We start from the raw sequence: 19703 nt of genomic DNA on the forward strand, positions 1-19703 counted from the left end.
ATAATAATAATAATAATACATTTTAACTGAAGAACAGAAGAACTTTTCTGAAGCAAACATAATGTACCGACATTTTTATGTATATTTGCCGTTTTGTTTTTATATAGCCTATAAACAATTGTTAATATAAACAACTAATAACATATAAAATAAGAATATTAAAATATATTTTAAAATTAATTAATAAAATGAATGAATTAATAATAAATTAAATGTATAAAAAAATTATCTAGAATTATCAAAATTATAATCTAAAATATAATGATGTGCCGCCATTATTATGTGTGTTTATCCATATCATATTATATTTTGAATATATTGTATTATACTGTGTATATATATATATGTGTATATGTATGTATGTATGTATATTACATAAATAAGAAGCTATAACAAAAGGATTCTGGTCAGTTCAGAGTCAGACCATAGACTAAAAAAAAAGGTTCAAACCTGCGGCACTCTTCAGTCTTCACGTGCTTTAAGCGCATGCGTGCTGAAAGTGCGCGTGACATGTTCTTCAGAATGCTACAACTGTGGAGTTGAGAAGAAAATAAAGTTTAATCGAAATCATGCATGTTCCACAGAGCGTGTTGAACCAATAAAGTAAGTCACGTCGTTTTGTTTATGAGGCTAAAAACTAAGTAAGGCTTAAAGAAATAAATAGCTTGTAACTGTATTTATTTCCGCTAGCATTCTTGCTAAATGAGCTGACTACACGGATGGGTTCGGATACTGTTTTACATAAGAAAATGCAAATAAAATAACTGATGATGCATTATTAAGATGACTGTTAAACTGAATAATAATTTAGCTCGGTAACTAATGGTATGACAGCGTAATTCCAAGAGAAAAGCAACAGCAGCCTGTAAACCACTGGAGATCAGGAACATGATGTACTCACAAACCAAACAACAATTCCATCTACGATTTGATCTTGCAGGGTGTGCAATTAATGTCAACATTGTTTAACTGTAATTTGAAGTTGATATAGATAGAGCAATGCATGTTTGTTTCTGAAATCTGAGGCCATGCTCTGTAATAAGCAACGAAAGACATTGTCTCGTGCTTTTGTGTTCAGTAATGCTGTAGAAACACTCGTCCACTATGCTGAGTCGCCTTCAGGAGCTCAAGAAGGAAGAGGAGACTCTTCTGAAAATAAAAGTCATGCTGCAAGATCAGCTCAACAGACTTAAGGCAAGAACAAACGTATGTAAATATTTCATTGTGATCTTTGAGCATAAAACTGATCGTCTTTGTTTACGTTCATCAGTTTGAGGAGGGGACCCTGAAGTCAATGATCAGTGCTCAGACTGAAGAAAGCCCAAATGAAGCCCCTGTCCCAGAGGTAAATAAACACCACATATTCAGATATTAAAAAACATATGTACTTAAAATGAGTCGTACTCTCAAAAATACGAATATTTTATAAAAAAAAAAAAAAAATGTATTGTAAATAAAATATCCCCCCAATGTTGTCTTAAGCTATTATTATTTTTCTTTCTTTCATGAATGTCCAAGTTGGTCTTTTTTTTACACAACGAAAATGAATGGTGATTTATACTGCAATTAAGCTCCATAAGGGAAGCATCATAAGAGTAACCCATACATATCTCATTTGTGGTCAAGTATATTCAAACTCTCTGCCTTTATTATCAATCACATGACACAATCAGTTTTTGGGTTTTTTTACAAATAGGATGCATTAAAAGATTTAGGTTCTAAATAAATACTGTTCTTTTGAATGAATAAAAATAAGAAATGTTTTTTTAAGCACAAAATCAGCATATTAGAATGATTTCTGAAAGTCCAACTGAAATCAAAATTGACCCTATTTACTTTGTTAGCGCATATTACTAGTCTTGTGGTGAAAAATTAATCCGTGCAAGTTAATACACAGAAAAAAATTGTTTGCCGTCGTAATCTTTAATCAAAGTCTGAAAAGTTACTTCCGGTCTGGAATGGCGTTCCTTCTCTGATGATGTAGGTTTGACGGCTTGGGTTGGGAAACGCTTAACCACTCCCCTCAAACCGTTAGTCTGCTATGAGCAGAGATGGAGAGGAGGAGCGCTAGAGTAAAACCCTGCCCTCTGTTCAATATTCCTTTTCACTGGGAAATACGTCACAACACTGGAGAAAAGTCGTTTGCAACTTCCGGTTCACGCGGACTTGAAGGATCATGTGACACTGAAGACTAAGTAATGATGCTGAAAATTCAGCTTTGCCATCACAGGAATAAATTCCATTTTAAAATACATTAAAACAGAAAACATTTATTTTAAATTGTAATAATATTTCACAATATACACGTTTTTACTGTAAATAAATGCTAGCTGGCGGAGCATAAGACTTATTTTAGAAACACAAAAAAAAATCTTACTGACCCCAAACTTTTGAATGGCGGTGTAGGTGAACTATTATTTTAAATATGAGGACCTTTACATCTTTCAGATCTTTTTTTTAATTACATTTATATTTGATATGCACAGGTGGAAGTCAACCTGGATGATGAGACGGAGATCAACCAGACCAAACTAGTATTGGGTGCTCAAACAGACTATGACATGGAAGAAGAAGACGAGGAGGAAGAGGACGATGACGATGATGCAGATGATGATCTCGATATGGTGCTAGAAGATGAGGAAGAAGACAACGACGACTACTGACTGTGCCTGCAAAGAGAGCGTTATCATTTACTCCTGTGTTTAGGTGTGTAATCTGCACATTTGGCATGCTGAAAGAGACTGTAACTGGCTCTCTCTGTCTTAGATTGGTGTTGCGTTAGATAAACTGTTGGTTCACAATCTATAAAATCCTCCAGAACTATGTGTAGCACAAATAGAACTCCTCCTATAACTGTGCTGTTGGCCAAGCCTGCACTTTATGTATTTCTAAATACATATAAATTAAAGATTGCACCAATCCTATTTCATGGTGTTTACCAAGTGATGCTGTACTGTATAGGCTTTATTTAATATTGTATTGTATTGATTTCAGATTGAATGCATTATGATTATGAAGCTGATGATAAGTATTATGTATGTATATGTTCATGTTGTTAACTTGCAGAGGTATTTTTTCTATTTAGACTGAGTGTGTGGAATAGGTTGTGTATGCATGGGCATGACAATTGTTCTAGCTGAGCCAGTATTATAACTTTTTTGTACTTCATTGTTAATGTACAGAGAGTTTCTATGTTTTCTTAGAGAATAAACTCTTTTCTGCGGATTTTGAAGGTGCTCAGCGTAATAGACCTGGAGTGATGCTGATTGTTTGGTTTGGTGTTTTGGTGTTGCCTTGATGTAAATGTATGATGTGTGAATGACATTTTTACATTAACCCCTTGGTACATGCTAATAAAGGCGAGTATGATGATCAGACAGCTGCATTTCCTCTGTTGGCCAGTAATAATGATATAATAAGGTACAGACTTCTGCCCCATCAAAACACAGCATGAACCTGCAATGTAGTAAAAACACTACCAGCATTCAGCATTTTCTAAACACCTGTTAACAATGTGCAACACTTCACAAAAAGAGCGAGGGCAGCTCTGGAGAAAAATGATGCCACAAATATATAAATAGGCTACTCACAGATGATGGCAGTTTTTTAATGGAAAATACAAGTTAAAGGGATAGTTCACTCAAAAATGAAAATCCTGTCATTAATCACTCACCTTCATGTCAATCCAAACCCGCAAGACTTTTGTTCATCTTCAGAACACAAATGAAATTCTTTTTGATGAAATCTAAGAGCTTTCGGTCTTTCCATTGACAGCTACAAAACTACCGCTTTGACGCTTCAAAAAGTTCATAAAGAAATCGTAAAAGTAATCCATGTGAATTGAGCAGTTTAGTAGAAATTAGATTGCTTTATATGATGAACAGATTGAATTTAGGCTTTTATTCACATATAAACATTTATCAACTCACACATCAGGTGTGGTAAACGGAAACTCGAGCATGTTCGCTTGCAATCGAGAACCAATGAAGTTCATTCTCGTGTGTGACGCAGTGCGTTTGAGCTTCCGCAAGAACCAATGAGGTTCATTCTCGTGTGTGACGCAGCACGTTTGAGCTTCGGCAAGAACCAATGAGGTTCATTCCCGTGTGTGACTCAGCACGATTGAGCTTCCGTAAGAACCAATGAGGTTCATTCTCATGTGTGACGCAGCACGTTTAAGCTTCAGCAAGAGGCTTGTTCTCGCGCATCAAGCAGGTTCAGTTGAGCTTCTGTTCATGTTCAATGATCAATGTTTATATGTGAATAAAAGCCAAAATTCAATCTGTTCATCGTATAAAGCGGTCAAGTCTCTTCAGAAAATTTGGCCTAAACCGCTCAATTCATATGGATTAGCTTTACGATCTCTTTATGAACTATTTGAAGTGTCAAATTGTCAGTTGTGTAGCTGCCAATGGAGGGAAAGCTCTCCTATTTCATCAAAAAGATCTTCATTTGTGTTCAGAAGATAAACGAAAGTCTTCCGGGTTTGGAATGGCATGAGGTTGAGTAAATTATGAGACAGTGTTCTCTTTTGGGTTATATAATAACAATAATAATATTGGAGTAAGAATGAGAGCCTAGATAGCTGCTGTGTAATATTTTGGGTCAATTTATCCCACCATATGGTGTCATTGTTATAGTAAACACAAGAGTATCAGCCTCTCCAACATTAACTTTGCTTACAGAGTGAAACCCTCGTTTGTAAGAGATCTGTCCACCGTTGCAAAATGTGATCACAGTCCATTGACCCTCAATAGGAAGGCTTATGGGTCTACATTGAGGTCCTGGGACCACCTTTAGTCCAGCACAGTGCTTTGCCACCCAGGCTGAACAGTAACAGACTTTGTACGTCAACTTTCAAACCCCAGGATAGTTCTCGTCGATTTTAAAGGCATTTCCATCAGGGATCAATGCAGATTCTGTGATAGGTATGTTTAAATCAAGAGTATGAGGTTTGATAATTGATTACTAGGCAAAAGACATTGTTTCCAGTCATAGTGATTCATTGAATCATGTCTTGTGAAAGGGTAACTACCTCTCAGATCAGGAGAGTGTGGTGCTGAAGAGAGTCGCTGAACGCTGGAATATGATGCTGTCACACCGTGTTGGACGAGTGTGTCATGTGCTTGTGCTGGTGTTGTGTCTGTCTGCGGCTGAGGACTTCGACTGGTCAGCGAACAACCACGACTCCTTCTATTATGGCACTTTTCCAAATGGTATGATCCTACCAATACCATACGGATCCCTTTTCCTCGGCCACAAAGGCTCTTGGGAAATCAACAGATTTGCATGGATGTCATTAATAAAAGTTAAATAAGTAAACTGACTAATAAGACTCCATGTGAAAGAATGTTTAAGACGTGTTCCTTACTGTTTGGCTTCATTTGTCAGGATTTTCGTGGGGAGCCGGCGGTTCAGCCTATCAGACAGAGGGAGCCTGGGACAAAGATGGGAAAGGACTAAGCATCTGGGATGTGTTCACTCATAAGAAGGGAAAGACATTCTTGAATGATACTGGAGACTCTTCGTGTGATGGATACTACAAAATCAAGGTGCCCATGTTGGTTCTATGTCATGCTGATTCACTACGAAATGTCCCAGCTGTGAAATGCAACAACATTTTGCTTCATTTTCTTGTATAGGATGACATTTTGTTGATGAAAGAGCTTAATCTGAATCATTATCGGTTCTCCATCTCCTGGCCCAGGATCATGCCAACTGGTATCAAGTGTAAGTATCTGTAGAACATTTGATAATAATACATTCCCATTAAATTTGACTTCCACTTTTGTGTGTTTACAGCTGACCATGTGAATGAGAAAGGACTGAAGTATTATGATGTTCTTATTGATGAGCTGCTTGAAAATAGGATCACTCCCATTGTGACCCTGTATCATTGGGACCTGCCACAGGTGTGTACTCTCTTTTAATGAATAGATCTTAAATGGCATATTTAATCTTTTGCGAATAAAAACAAGGCATGTACCTTATGTTCAATGGGATCTATAGAACTTTTACTTTTTTGAATGTTCAGCTGACGTGCCACTGAAAATTAATATTTAAGCCTAATAATAATAATGCCTGGTTACAAAAAGCCCAGAAAACATGTTGTAAAATTTGACGTGATAGCAAATTTCGTGGCCGAAATCAAGGAATCTGCGCGATTGGGAGTTTCATGTGAGGACAAAAAAAAGTCTATTTCACTTGTGTTCAGAAACTTTGTTTGACATTGACTTCTGTGCTGTTCTTCAATGCATCACTAGACTCGCTACAAAATTTCCCTTTTTTTGCCCGCAAAATTTTCTCACAAATGGAGGTGAAAACGGTGTTTACACCACACCATTTCCAACTAAAACCGGAAAACTTTTTATGCTTTTGGCTGTTCATTTACGCAACAACTGTTTTGAGGGCCTGAAAAAGCCAACTGGATTCAAAGTGCAAGTATTTGAAAATGATACCGTTACAGTCTCTGTGTAAACTATGAATTTGTGAAAACGGTGACGTCATGCTCATGCGTATTACATCACTCTACATGTTCTTTACAGAGTGACATCGCCAACTACTGGCCTGGCAGCATAATACAGCGTTTTTAGTCGTTTTCGTGGATCCGTGTGAATGGGATCATTTTGTCAACGTTGTCGTCTGTAGGTTAAAAACGCAAAGGAAAAACTTTTCCTTTTTTAGTACATCATTGTTGTATAAACGTAAATTTATCTTTTAAGATATGCTCACATTTACCGTTTCTTGATTCAATTTCGTGATTCCCCACATTGACCAAAAAGCGGCTTGGTGTAAAAAGTGACTTTTCAACTAAAAACTAAAAACTGAAAACTTTTTATGCGTTTTGGCCATTCATTTATAGGACAAGGCAAACTTTTGAATATGGGATTCAAAGTGCAAGTTTTTTGAAAACGATACTGTTACACGGTCTCTGTGAAAACTACAAAAACACGAATTTAAGAAGACGGTGACATACATGCTCAGTCTATAGGAACTTTTTTTGCCCATGAAAAACACAGAAATTTCACTTATGTATGTGACCACACCTTACTGTTCTCGTTTGTCCTGAGTGACATCCATGTTTTCATTTATGAAACGTTAATACAGCATTTAACCTAAAGTCAGTTCATCAGGAGTCAATTTGATTAATTTTTTACATATCTTTCAACAATATCTGTCAAGTTTTGGCAAGTAAAAATATACACATTTAATGAATTAAATGTAACCTATCCACTGCATTGCCTGATGTAATAGATTTCTCTGTATCCTTTTTGGAAAGTTTTATCATTTATCATCATGTCTGTACATTTGGACAGGTTTTGCAAGAGAAATATGGTGGATGGCAGAACATCAGCATGATTAATTATTTCAATGATTTTGCCAACCTTTGCTTTGAACGATATGGGGACCGTGTGAAATACTGGATAACTTTTAATAACCCATGGGTATGCTCACTCAACACATCTTTACTTAATGCCAGCAAATTAAATAAATGTGTAAAGGATATGCTTATTAATGTGCTCAATGTGTGTCAGTCAGTGGCAGTGGAAGGATATGAAACTGGAGAACATGCTCCAGGACTGAAGCTCAGGGGCACGGGGGCCTACAGAGCAGCTCACCACATCATTAAGGTAGCATCATTCCCTTGACAGAATATTGCACCATAGTATTTCAAAATGGAGATATATGCAATACTTTTTGTGTTGGTTTAATAACAGGCACATGCTAAGGTTTGGCACACTTACGATTCTCAGTGGCGAAGCAAACAAAAAGGTATGAGCTTACAAATGTCTGTTAGTTTATCAAAAATGACACCCTATGAACCCTCTCGCTGCTTTCTTCTCTAGGTATGGTGGGTATTTCACTGTATGGGGACTGGGGAGAGCCTGTGGACATCACTAACCAGAAGGACATCGAGGCTGCTGAGAGATATGTGCAGTTTTACATAGGCTGGTTTGCTACACCCATCTTCCATGGAGATTATCCTCATGTGATGAAGGATTTCATAGGTACTGTTGCAAAGTAGATGTTGGTTGAACATGTGAGGTCAAGAATGGCAAAATTCAGCATCTTAATACCAATTTTGTATCCAAGGGAGGAAAAGCACACAGCAGGGCTTGGGAACGTCTCGACTTCCCTCCTTTTCCTCTCAGGAGAAGAGTTACATCAAAGGCACCTGTGACTTCCTAGGCGTGGGACACTTCACGACACGCTACGTCACCCAAAAGAGCTTCCCTTCCAACCGTGGCAACACCTACTTCTCAGATCGGGATATAGCGGAGCTGGTCGATCCACGTTGGCCTGATCCTGGTTCAGAATGGCTCTACTCGGTTCCTTGGGGCTTTCGCCGTCTGCTCAACTTTATAAAGGTGCACAAAGGCTATCGTTTAAAAGCCATTGGTTTCATATGACATTTCCTCATGATGAATCTTGATCTTGTTTCAATCATGAATATTTTTTATTACTAATGTCTTTGTGACAGTATCATGTCAAGAATACTACAAGGAAATTTGAATGTGTATGATAAGATCAGATATAAACAAGTCTTTAAACTCTTGACTTATGCTCTTTGACTTAAGACTCAATATGGGAACCCCATGATTTTCATCACTGAGAACGGGGTCTCAGAGAAGATAATGTGCACAGAACTGTGTGATGTCTGGAGGATTCAGTATTACAAGGATTACATCAATGAGATGCTCAAAGGTAACTAATCAATGAATGGATGAACTTCCTCATCAGTTACTTGCCTTCATGTTGTTCAAAACCAGTATGGATTTCTTTAGATGAACACAAAAGAAGATATTTTGAAGAATGTTTCAACTGTTTTTCTCCATATAATGAAAGTCAATGGGGTTCAAAACAATATTGGACCCCACTGACTTTGTATGAAAAAAAAAAACATTTCACATTTTTCAAAATATATTTTTTGGTGTTCTACAGAAGAAAGTCATACAGGTTTGCAACAACATGATGGTGAGTAAATGTAAACAGAATTGTAACAAATTATCATTGTATCTTATTTCCTGTTATCCTGCAGCTATCAGGGATGGAGTGAATGTTAAGGGCTACACCGCCTGGTCCCTGCTAGACAAGTTTGAGTGGGATGAGGGTTACTCAGAGAGGTTCGGCCTGTTCTACGTAGACTTCAAGAACAAAAATAAACCTCGATACCCCAAGGCCTCTGTTCAGTTCTACAAACGCATCATTAATTCTAATGGATTTCCCAATCAAAGAGAGGTAACATCTATATTGTTCATCTGTTCATTATGTGTTACTAAAAAGAAAAGAATGGAGGTTACAATTACCTAGTTATGAAAGCATATAAAAGTTGCAATTTCTTCTACTTATGTTTTGGCTTTTAACGTTAAATGTCAGTTTTATACATTACAAGGACACTCGTTAAATCATAAACACACAAAAAGAGTTATACCACACACTCAGAGTTAAATAATAAAAGTTATTTTTAAGGAAAGTGCTAATTAACATTTTAAATGAACTGATTCTGCTCCAGATTGTACAAACATTTTGGATTAGTGCATCTGTTTTGGTACCGAAACATGCTATTTAGAGTCAATGAAATGTTTGCAAAGAACATTTTCCAATTAAATAGCTGTTTAGGAGGAATAAGGCAACAACCTCATTGTTGGAGAACCCCCAAGATTAGAATGTAATTACCATATAAATTATTTTTTCTAATTATTTTTCTGTTTATTGAACAAACTCCAACTCATCACCTTGGACATGTTCCAAATGTTTATTTTCAGATGATACAAAACAACATAATTGTATATATAATTGTTTATATAATCTATTAAAGGTGGTGTAATTAACAGATTTAAACAGCCAAGTTAAATACCACATAAAATGACAAGATTAGAGTAGAAGAATCAGAATAGAATCTTGAAAGGAGTGTCCTTCTGTGCAAACCTCCATCTGTAAGAGAACAGTATGACTAAATGAGACGATGACCATATGCTCTGAATCATCATTATCATCATTGGCAGGTTGAGAACTGGAAGAGTAAAGCTACAGAGACTTGCTCCACCAGCAATCAGCTCCTGGCTGCAGGTCAGTGGATCATTGATTCTAACTTAGTTGAACCAGGGCAAACAAGGAAAAATTCCATTTGTTGACCACAACTAAAAAGAATAATCGTGTAGCCTTTAATCAAGAACAAATTCAATGGGTACAAATTCCCCTTGAACAGTGCATGAGAACATTCCTTGTCTTCATCTGGATCTCCACTGTTTTATTATGCTAACCTCATTTGTGGTTTGACGAGGTTTCTACTTAGTGGTAGTGTCCATAGGGACCTGGAATGCTTACCATGAGAATGGATCGACAAAGGCTTTTGGGGAGGTCTGAAACAGACTGAGTTGAAACCTCTAACAGGATTTTTCTTTGTTTGCCCCTCCAGCTAGATGAAAAATCCAAGGAAAATAAAGATCATGCAGAGATGCCAAAGGTTTGGCCAGTGCATGATGAAGTTTAGACACTAGGGTAAAGAAAAAACTTCTTTCTTTTCTTTTTGGCTTGGCAAACTACCGACAATGTCGTTAAAAAAAACTCAAAATGATTTTGTGGTGTAGTTGGATAAAAAGAACATTAAGCAACTCCAGTTCTGGCCTACTCTAATCTTGAGAAGCTGAAATATCTCAAATCTTCAGAGGCCATATCTTAATTAAATGCCAACATAAAGAAAAAGCCAGATCAGCTATTGAAGTACATATGATCATTAAAGGAGCAGTACACTGAGAAACCTTACTTCATTAGAATGTTCTATATACTGTCGAGTGCAACAGTGCTCGCTCACTTTTTTAATTGTCTTGGTTCTAAAAGTATTTTTCCCATTCATTTATAATCTTTTTTTTTTAAAGTCTTCCTTAAAGAGTTATAAGTCATTGACCAAACCAACCAGCTATGAGGTAAATCACAAATTTGATTTGAAACAAAAAAATATTTGTAAGAGAAGACCAAAAGACAAAGGCACAAGTCTTAACGGCTTTTAACAACAAAGAAATGTTGATTATGTATGTAGAAACCATATATTTTACGTTTATTGCAAAATATGCAGTAGTTAATACACTTTATTAGGTACACCTGTTCAACTGCTTGTTGACACAAATATCTATTCAGCCAATCACATGGCAGCAAAAGTTCAAACTGAGCATCAGAATGGGGAAGAAAAGTGTTTTAAGTGACTTTGAACGTGGGATGGTTGTTGGTGCCAGACTGGCTGGTCTGAGTATTTCAGAAACTGCTGATCTACAGGGATTTTCACACAAAACCATCTCTAGGGTTTACAGAGAATGGGCCGAAAAAGAGAAAACATCCAGTGAATGGCAGTTCTGTGGGCGAAAATGCCTTGTTGATGCCAGAGGTCAGAGGAGAATGGCCAGACTGGTCGAGCTGATAGAAAGGCAACAGTGAATCACTCGTAACAACCGAGGTCTGAAAAATAGCATCTCTGAACATACAACACTTCAAACCTTGAAGCAGATGGGCTACAGCAGCAGAAGAACACACCGGGTGCCAATCCTGTCAGATAAGAACAGGAAACTGAGGCTCACCCAATGCACAGGCTCACCAAAATTGGATAGAAGAAGATTGGAAAAACATTGCCGGGTCTGATGAGTATTGACTTCTGCTGTTGCGACATTCAGATGGTAGGGTCAGAATTTGGCGACAACATGAAAGCATGGATCCATCCTGCCTTGTATCAACGGTTCAGGCTGCTGGTGGTGTAATGGTGTGAAGGATATTTTCTTGGCTCACTTTGGGTCCTTTAGTACGAATTGAGCATCATTTAAACACCACAGTCTACCTGAGTATTGTTGCTGTCCATGTCCATCCCTTTATGACCACAGTGTAACCATCTTCTGATGGATACTTCCAGCTGGATAATGTGACATGTCACAAAGCTCACATCATCTCAAACTAGTTTCTTGAACATGACAATGAGTTCACTGTACTCAAATGGCCTCCGCAGGCAACAGATCTCAATCCAATAGAGCAGCTTTGGGATGCGGTGGAATGGGAGATTCACATCATGGATGTGGAGCCGACAAATCTGCAGCAACTGCGTGATGCTCATGTCAATATGGACCAAAATCTCTGAGGAATGTTTCCAGAACCTTGTTGAATCTGTGCCACGAAGAATTAAGGCAGTTCTAAAGGCAAAGGGGGTCCAACCCGATACTAGTAGCAAGGTGTACCTAATAAAGCGTAGGGAGACTGACTCTATCATTTTGTTTCAATTCTCTGATTGGTGACGTTTTTTCCCCACAGAATCCAGAGTAATATATTTTCTCACCATGAATTCCGATGTTAAAAGTGATTTGTTAAAAAAATACGTTGAAATAATGTGGGCTGATGACTCAAACAAAAACATATAACATTATATACCATTAATTAATAATCTTGTAGCTCACAATAGGTGTGTCTTTAAAGGTTATCGGAAAAATCAGTTTCTATAAGGAGAAAATGAATAGGATTTTTACTTGCGGAACCTGACTGTTGCACAAGTTTTCATCAGGAGCAATTGTGTATGGACTATATGGAACATAACTTTTGATGAACTCACTGCTGTTTTTATATTATCAGCAAAAAAAAATCATCTGATTATTAAGATTTCATAATCTTTTTAATCTGAACTTTGCTCATTCATATTTCAAACTGAAATGCTGCATACTGTATGTGCTGTATAATCTTAAAAAACAAAACAGCCAGATTATAAATGAATAAATGTCAAGGATGTGAATGACGTCCTTTTTCTTATAACCCAGTTGACTGAATTGTGCCGCTTTAATGTGAGCTTACACAGTGGCCCTCAAAGGGTTAATGTGCCCTGATGACATCATAAGATTATTTCTCTCTCTTCATTAGAGGAACAGCGGAATACAGCTGCCAATATTCTAAGACTTATTCATGGTAAGCCCTCACACACAAACACACCACAGCTAGAAGATAACTATATTAACCCTTTGAGTGCTCTGTTATGCAAAAGCAATGTGAAGACTGGGCTGCGCTAACATGTTTGGGCTGATAAACATGATTGTGTGTATATGTTTCAGATCCTTTAACCAGCCACATGGAGATGGTGACTGAGGTTGTGGTTCCCACGGTGTGCACCCTCTGCATTTTGATCAGCGCTGTCTTTCTCATGATCCTGCTGCGCAAACGCAACTAGCTCACTTTTTTATAAGGGAAATTAACTGAATTCGGCCCCTGTTTCTCATTTAATACTCTTTGCAGGCAAGGACGCTGAGGTTAAGGATACTATGCTGAATTTAAAGGTACACTATAACTTTTGGCCCTCTAGCAGTTAAAAAACAAAATTGCATGCATTTTGCAGAAGAACATTGTTTTGGTTGTGCTTCGGCTCTGCGGGACTGTGCGGATGAATATGGTTATCCTACTGCTCATAAAAGTTTAATTGTTATGGACTAATTATAAACTGTTTGTTCTTTAATTCCAGTTTGTTCTGTTCCGTTTGTTCCACACCACACACACACGTCAAAGTAGCCGGAGCAACTTTTCTGTATTTATGGATATGACAAGACATGCACGGGCAAGTTTACCACAAAAACCATCCCAACAGCTCTAAAATAAAAACATTTATAATAGGCCTACTATAGTGAATCAGGGTAAAACATGTTTTGGAGGAAGGATTGATTTTTTTTAATCATTATTTAAATTTAGTTAATTTTGAACAACAACAAAAATAAGTTACATTAGTGTACCTTTAAATGATATAGGCAAATAGTCTTTCAGTTTTGGATATTATTTCTATGTGGACTAAACCAGTTGCCTTCAACCCTACCGTTCAAAAGTTTGGGGTCAGATTTTTTTTTTTTTCAGATTTCAATGCTGTTCTTTTAAACTTTCTATTCATCGAAGAATCCTGAAAAAAATTATCATCACGTTTCCGCAAAAAATATTAACCAGCACAGCTGTTTTCAACTGTGATGATAAAAAGAAATGTTTCTTGAGCACCAAATGATCATTTTAGAAGACAGAACACTGGATTAATGGCTTCTGAAAATTCAGCTTTTCCATGACATTTTAAAATATATTAAATAAAAAGTTCCTTCCCCGTTCCTTGCTGATCATTTGACTCTTCTTTCAAAAGCATAAAAAACACTTTTGAACAGTATTGTACACAAAAAGTGCCACAAATTAAAACTACTGCAATAAAAAATAAAGAAAAAAAACAAATAAACAAATGAATACAAACTTTATTTCTTTTCTACTACATTTACTTTGAGTACATTTCCATTAAATGGAGTCTTACCGGTGTTAAGTGAAGCTGATGAGGCTACAGCTCACCATGGCCCTGTAGTAAGACATCTTCTCACACTCTCCATTGACAGATTCATCCAGGGGCACATCTGCATGTGTGTGACAAGATTAGTTTAAATGTCATATTTCTTTTCGTTTTCAACAAACTCAACAACAAAAGATATGAAACTGGTGAAGAAGAAAAAAAAAACCTGCCGGTGACTTTACCCAAGTCAAAACTGATGTGGTCTACTAGAGGCTTGTCACTGAGGTACAATGCTGTCTTGACTTCCTTAGACCCCTGTCCACTGGACACCTCCATGCCCCAAGAGAATGGCTGCTCCCTGAGAGAATAATATAAACCAACATTAATTCACACTTATAAATGTCATTACACTGTTCAGTACATCCTACATCAAATGGCTAAGTAATCAATGCTGGGTAGATTACTTACAAATTGTAGTCTATTACCAAATATAAATTAGATGATACAATTTTGAACATTTGAATAATTTGAACATAAAAACAATCCAATTAAAACACTAAATAAGAATAAGATAAAATATTTTATTTGTTTATGCTGTGTTTCCATGTAATTATAGTCGCCTGACTTGTGGCCAGTCTGTGTGCGCAATTCCATAAAACTTTTGAGAAAGGAAAATTTTAAAGATTAAAAAGAATCAATGAATTCTGAATAATGTACTGCCATTTTGTGAATATTAAATTATCATGTAATCAATGAAAATGTAACTGTATTCTGAATGAGTTTTTCATTTTTGAAATCTGATTACATAATCTATATTACATATAATCAATTACTCCCCAGCACTGAAAGTAATGCAGAGACAATATGACAGCTCGTAAGAAATGCAGCATCAACTCACTTTTCATAAAAGTAGCTAATGAGGGCAGGCTTAATTTGCAACTGGAAGACGTGGTCCTCGTCATAGTTGGATGTTTTATAGTACTGCAAACAGGACCTGTCATCAAATATCATGGTTAGAACACGTTTACAAAGACCCAGTAACTGAAATTTTATTTTTCTCTCTATTTTTTAATCTCTTGCAATGCAGTGTTCTCTGATGGAAAAGTGCACCCTAAATCATAAACCACAATTTCCTGTGAAAAATGGAATGATATATTACTTATGTACATTTTGAATCACCATTTGATTAATAAATAATTCAGGGAAAGGGCAGGAAGCTCACTGAGTGAAAAGGAAAAGGCGGTCATGAGGAAGACTGAGAAAAGTACTGCAGGTGCCCAGGATCTCCAGCAGGTGGTGCAGTTTCCTCACTCTTATCACCTGCTCCTGCAGGTCAACATCAGTGTCCAAGTAGTAACTCTGGAAATTTGAGATAAAATGCATAAACCACTCCAGCACCATATTATTTATATCAACCAAAATCTTTAAAAAATCAAATCAAAAGTGTTTCCTACCAAATAGTTGAGAGTTGTAAGTTCCTTTCCTAAAAAAGAAGAAAGTCAGAATCAAGTCTTTTAGTCTGCTTCTCAAAGTATTTTTGAGCATCTAAAAATGAACAACTTTCTTATGTAGCCAAGTGAATTATAAGAATAGCTACATTTAAAATGTGAAAGTTAGTGTACCAACAAGGTAGTTGATGAAGTCTTTCCTGATCTTGTCCAGGCCCAACTCCAGCAGCATATTAGCGGGAGTGAGGCCAGTGAGAGGCATGGTGTCTATCTGCTGCTGGTACGACTGCAGGATCAACTTACTGAGAGTGCTATTGCTGTCTTTGTGGATCTAAGGGGGAAAAATACACTCATTACATACCATTAAAAAAAAAATTATGCTAAAAATAAAAAAATCACAATGTTTAACCCAAAAAAATATTTTATGCATTTATGCATAATACAGTTACACACACCCATGGTTTGATTTTACCAAGTTTCACTGCTTTGACAACAATTTTCAGACATTCTGTTATGTCTTGATATGAAGTTACACCTATGAGAAAAAAATAATAATGATTAATTTAGTTACAGTGAAATTGTTTTGCTGTGTGTGTGAAATTTTGCAATGCTAATATTTACTCCTCCTCATCTTCTCCCACAGTTGTTCAGTAAAATCCAGGTCTCCTCTCTCAATTACCATCGAGCTGAAAACTGCAGTAGCGTCTCTCTTAGCTTTCTGTTTCTGTTACAAAAGATTAAAGGAATAGTTCATCCATTAATAAAAATTCTGTCATTATTTTCTCGCTGATGTCGTTCAGATACATATGACTTTCCTTCTTCAGTGGAACACAAAAAGAGAATTTTTGAACTGGGCTACACTTCAATATAATGAAAGTGAATGATTGAGAACTGTCAAAATCATATTAGATTATATTCAGGGTTGGATTTATGCATAGGCATTCTAGGCACGCGCCAAAGATTGCATGTCCAGGGGGCCCCCCCGATTACAATGAAGGGAAATATATATATTTTTTAATTATTACTTCACTCTACTGCTAAACCTCAGTACAACAATTACTTTATAAATTAATAAAAATTCAAATACGCTTACGCTGTTGTTGTTTCGTTCAAACATTATGGACCATGGCAAGCAGACTTTGGGACAAAGGGATAAATAAAATGAGGATCAATATCGGCGTGGCGTTTTCGAGATGTATATATACACACACACACATATACAGTACACACACACACACACACACATATAAAGGCTAATGTTTTATGTACTTGAGGAGCGGAGAAGAGTGTCTTAGTCTAGCATTTGATGTGAAGTCACAGCCAATACTCTCTTAAAAAGCCAGTGCGAAGCACTTCATCTTTTATGACATGAGATCTTGGCCAAATGATAGAAAAAATATCAACAGCTATAATTAACTTCATAACCTGTAAGTTGATGAAAACGTAAGGCGATGCACTTACTGCCTCTCAGATGTGGCCGTTCTAATGAAAATGCGACATTCACTGCTCAAAAACTTTTTAAAAAAATCAACGTTGAGCTTGATTTTGGTCAAATGTTAATAATATAATGACACATTCAATATATAACACCACAATATCAACTTTGACAACACTGTTTTTAATTTTAATTTTTTACATTTTGGGGGGGCCCAAAAATGTATTTTGCCTATGTCACAATATGAGGTAAATCCGACCCTGATTATTATATTATCAATTTACCTCAGAAAGTTTGTCAGTGTGTCCTGGTACTCCATGAGCAAGGTTTTCAAGCTCTAAAAAAGAAGGAAACATGATAAACATAATAATACATCTCCCTCAAACTCCACACACTATAAAGCAAAAAAATTAAAATCCAAGACTGACATTCATATCCATTTGCTGCTTCTTTCTGCAGCTGTGTATTCATATCACACAGATCAATCTCACTGTATTTACCCTCTATGAGTGCTCTGGTCAGGTCCACTGCAGACTGAGTCTCCATTGATTCCAACCATTCAGTTTCTCCCGTTCTCAAACCCTCTGCCAGAGCCTAGTACAAGGGTTTTAAAATAAAAATAATGACATTAAATTGCTTAATGATATCATTATTATATTGTAAGCAATTATATATTAAGAGTAAAAAAAAAATCCATCTATAACAAACCTACTGCAATTTGGCTATGTAAATAAACCCTATAATAGTATATAAATAATATTAAAATAATTCCATACCAGAAGGAACTCCATCTCTCTGTGGGTCTGATGCAATGGACTTCTTATGTCTCCAACTGAGACTTTGATATTCTGTAATATCAAACCAAACAAAAAAAAACTAAAAACTAAGAACCCCAATATACAGTATAAACAAAACTAAATGACTAAAGTGTCACAGGCAAATTAATGCGGCATAGGCGCTGACCAGAGTTGCTTTAGAAGACAAGGGAGGACATTCCAAGACTTTGTCCACATTATTCCATGTCAGACTCGCTATTACACTGCTTTGAGACTCAAACATCATGCTCTCTTCTTTCAAGGAGCAAAACATGTTGAACTGTGCATAGCCTTTGGTCGCCACCTGGAAGAAAGAAAAATCTGATAATTAGGTTTAATAGTGAAGTACCTATAGGAGTTATACAGAAAAGATATATTATTATTTTTACAGTAGAAGGATGGTGTCTATTCTGATGCTCTTGTTTAAGCTCATCCAATGTGGTGAAAGAGGTTTCATCTCCTGTTGGACCTGCAGGAAATTGAGAAATAAGAGAATGTTGTTTTTCTTTACAAAGAATAATCTTATAGGTAAAATTACTGGATTGGATCCATAATGTAATACATGAGTAATGAGTGCTATTACCTTTGCAGCAGACTGTATACAGTTTAACACCACTGGTTTTGTTCCCACTGTAGACAGTTTCTACTCCAAGCCAGGCAATGGCACATGGGTCAGACTTGTCACAACGGACCCAGAGAGGGTGCAAAGCGCCTGGGACTTCCACTTGGGGCATGTTGGGGTTATGAGCCATGGTGTACCACGACAGCAGCTGCCTGGTTGAAGAAAGTGAGTTATGATTATTCATAATCACAATGCTAGTTTTAATTATGCTATATTGCAACAAGCCGCTTCTTTTACCTTGCTTTCATGACAGAGAGAGGCTGAGGCCCCAGATCTTGTTCCACTTTATAAAGTGTCTCTTCAACAACACTGGCGTCAGCTGAAGTGTCTGTAGATTCTGCTTCACACTTTGGTTGCTTTTGATAAAATAAGTTTACAAATGATGTAATGTTTACTGTAAATAGGAATGGCACATAATGAGTGTATATCGGGGGCAATCACAAACTGACTTACTGCTTTCTCACAGACAAAGACAGGCTGATTTCCACTGATTATGTTGTGTAAAAGCTCTTCCTTCTCCACCAGGAGTACTGAAATGTCATCCTGAAACAAACAAACAACTTATTTTCAACACACATGACTGAGCATCTTCTCTATACAAATGCATCCACATTAATTTTACCATATACGTGCAGTTGTCTTTACTTTCATCCTGACATAACCTAAAACAGGCAAGGAAAGAAATATGAGTTAAGCATATGAATTACGTAAATAACATATACTGTACGTAGTAAAATATGACAGACCTGCCAGTTATTCAAGTTTAATCGCAGTAGAAAATATAACGACAATTACTCACTTGAGAAATTTAACAAAAGCGTTGGCGTCGGAAACTATTTTGGATCCCATTCCCCTCGTTTGAAAACAAAGTCAATATAAAGATGTGATAAAGAATGTTCCCCGTTTGAATGAAAAACTTTTGCTGAAAAACAATTTGATTACAGCGCGCCAAATGTACGTCACCAGGGGTTAAGACGCAGTCACGCAGACGTCTTTTTGCCACGCCTATTGTTGTTAAAAATGAATCTTCAACAACAAAACGATTTAAAAAAACTAAAATTCTATATTATTTTCATCTAAAAATGCGATAAATTAAATACCCCCAAAAAATCCA

The 19703-nt window shown here is 36.6% G+C and overlaps 3 protein-coding genes across 3 annotated transcripts; 2 read left to right on the plus strand and 1 right to left on the minus strand.

The window, feature by feature from the left end:
* Window positions 1-449: 449 nt before the first annotated feature.
* snapc5 (small nuclear RNA activating complex, polypeptide 5) lies at window positions 450-3377 on the plus strand. The gene is made up of 4 exons (XM_082181874.1): window positions 450-603; window positions 1079-1194; window positions 1271-1345; window positions 2487-3377. The coding sequence occupies exons 2-4, from the start codon at window positions 1105-1107 to the stop codon at window positions 2661-2663; spliced, it is 342 nt and encodes a 113-aa protein (XP_082038000.1). The 5' UTR covers window positions 450-603; window positions 1079-1104; the 3' UTR covers window positions 2664-3377.
* A 1278-nt stretch (window positions 3378-4655) lies between these two features.
* lctlb (lactase-like b) lies at window positions 4656-14041 on the plus strand. Its single transcript, XM_082181589.1, has 14 exons — window positions 4656-5216; window positions 5392-5552; window positions 5643-5730; window positions 5803-5912; window positions 7317-7445; window positions 7536-7631; window positions 7719-7773; window positions 7848-8009; window positions 8095-8369; window positions 8580-8706; window positions 9041-9240; window positions 10008-10071; window positions 12889-12933; window positions 13077-14041. The coding sequence occupies exons 1-14, from the start codon at window positions 5087-5089 to the stop codon at window positions 13190-13192; spliced, it is 1758 nt and encodes a 585-aa protein (XP_082037715.1). The 5' UTR covers window positions 4656-5086; the 3' UTR covers window positions 13193-14041.
* zwilch (zwilch kinetochore protein) lies at window positions 9744-19570 on the minus strand. Its single transcript, XM_082181584.1, has 19 exons — window positions 19389-19570; window positions 19212-19251; window positions 19043-19132; window positions 18827-18945; window positions 18551-18741; window positions 18357-18436; window positions 18116-18271; window positions 17929-18000; window positions 17653-17746; window positions 17437-17489; window positions 16339-16441; window positions 16173-16252; window positions 15892-16048; window positions 15724-15752; window positions 15492-15628; window positions 15168-15263; window positions 14512-14627; window positions 14297-14393; window positions 9744-9936 (listed from the first exon to the last, which is right to left on the minus strand). The coding sequence occupies exons 1-18, from the start codon at window positions 19436-19438 to the stop codon at window positions 14302-14304; spliced, it is 1755 nt and encodes a 584-aa protein (XP_082037710.1). The 5' UTR covers window positions 19439-19570; the 3' UTR covers window positions 9744-9936; window positions 14297-14301.
* Window positions 19571-19703: the final 133 nt, after the last annotated feature.

Source organism: Leuciscus leuciscus (genome assembly GCF_965113295.1).
Source record: "Leuciscus leuciscus genome assembly, chromosome: 10".
Classification (NCBI taxonomy): Eukaryota; Metazoa; Chordata; class Actinopteri; order Cypriniformes; family Leuciscidae; genus Leuciscus; species Leuciscus leuciscus.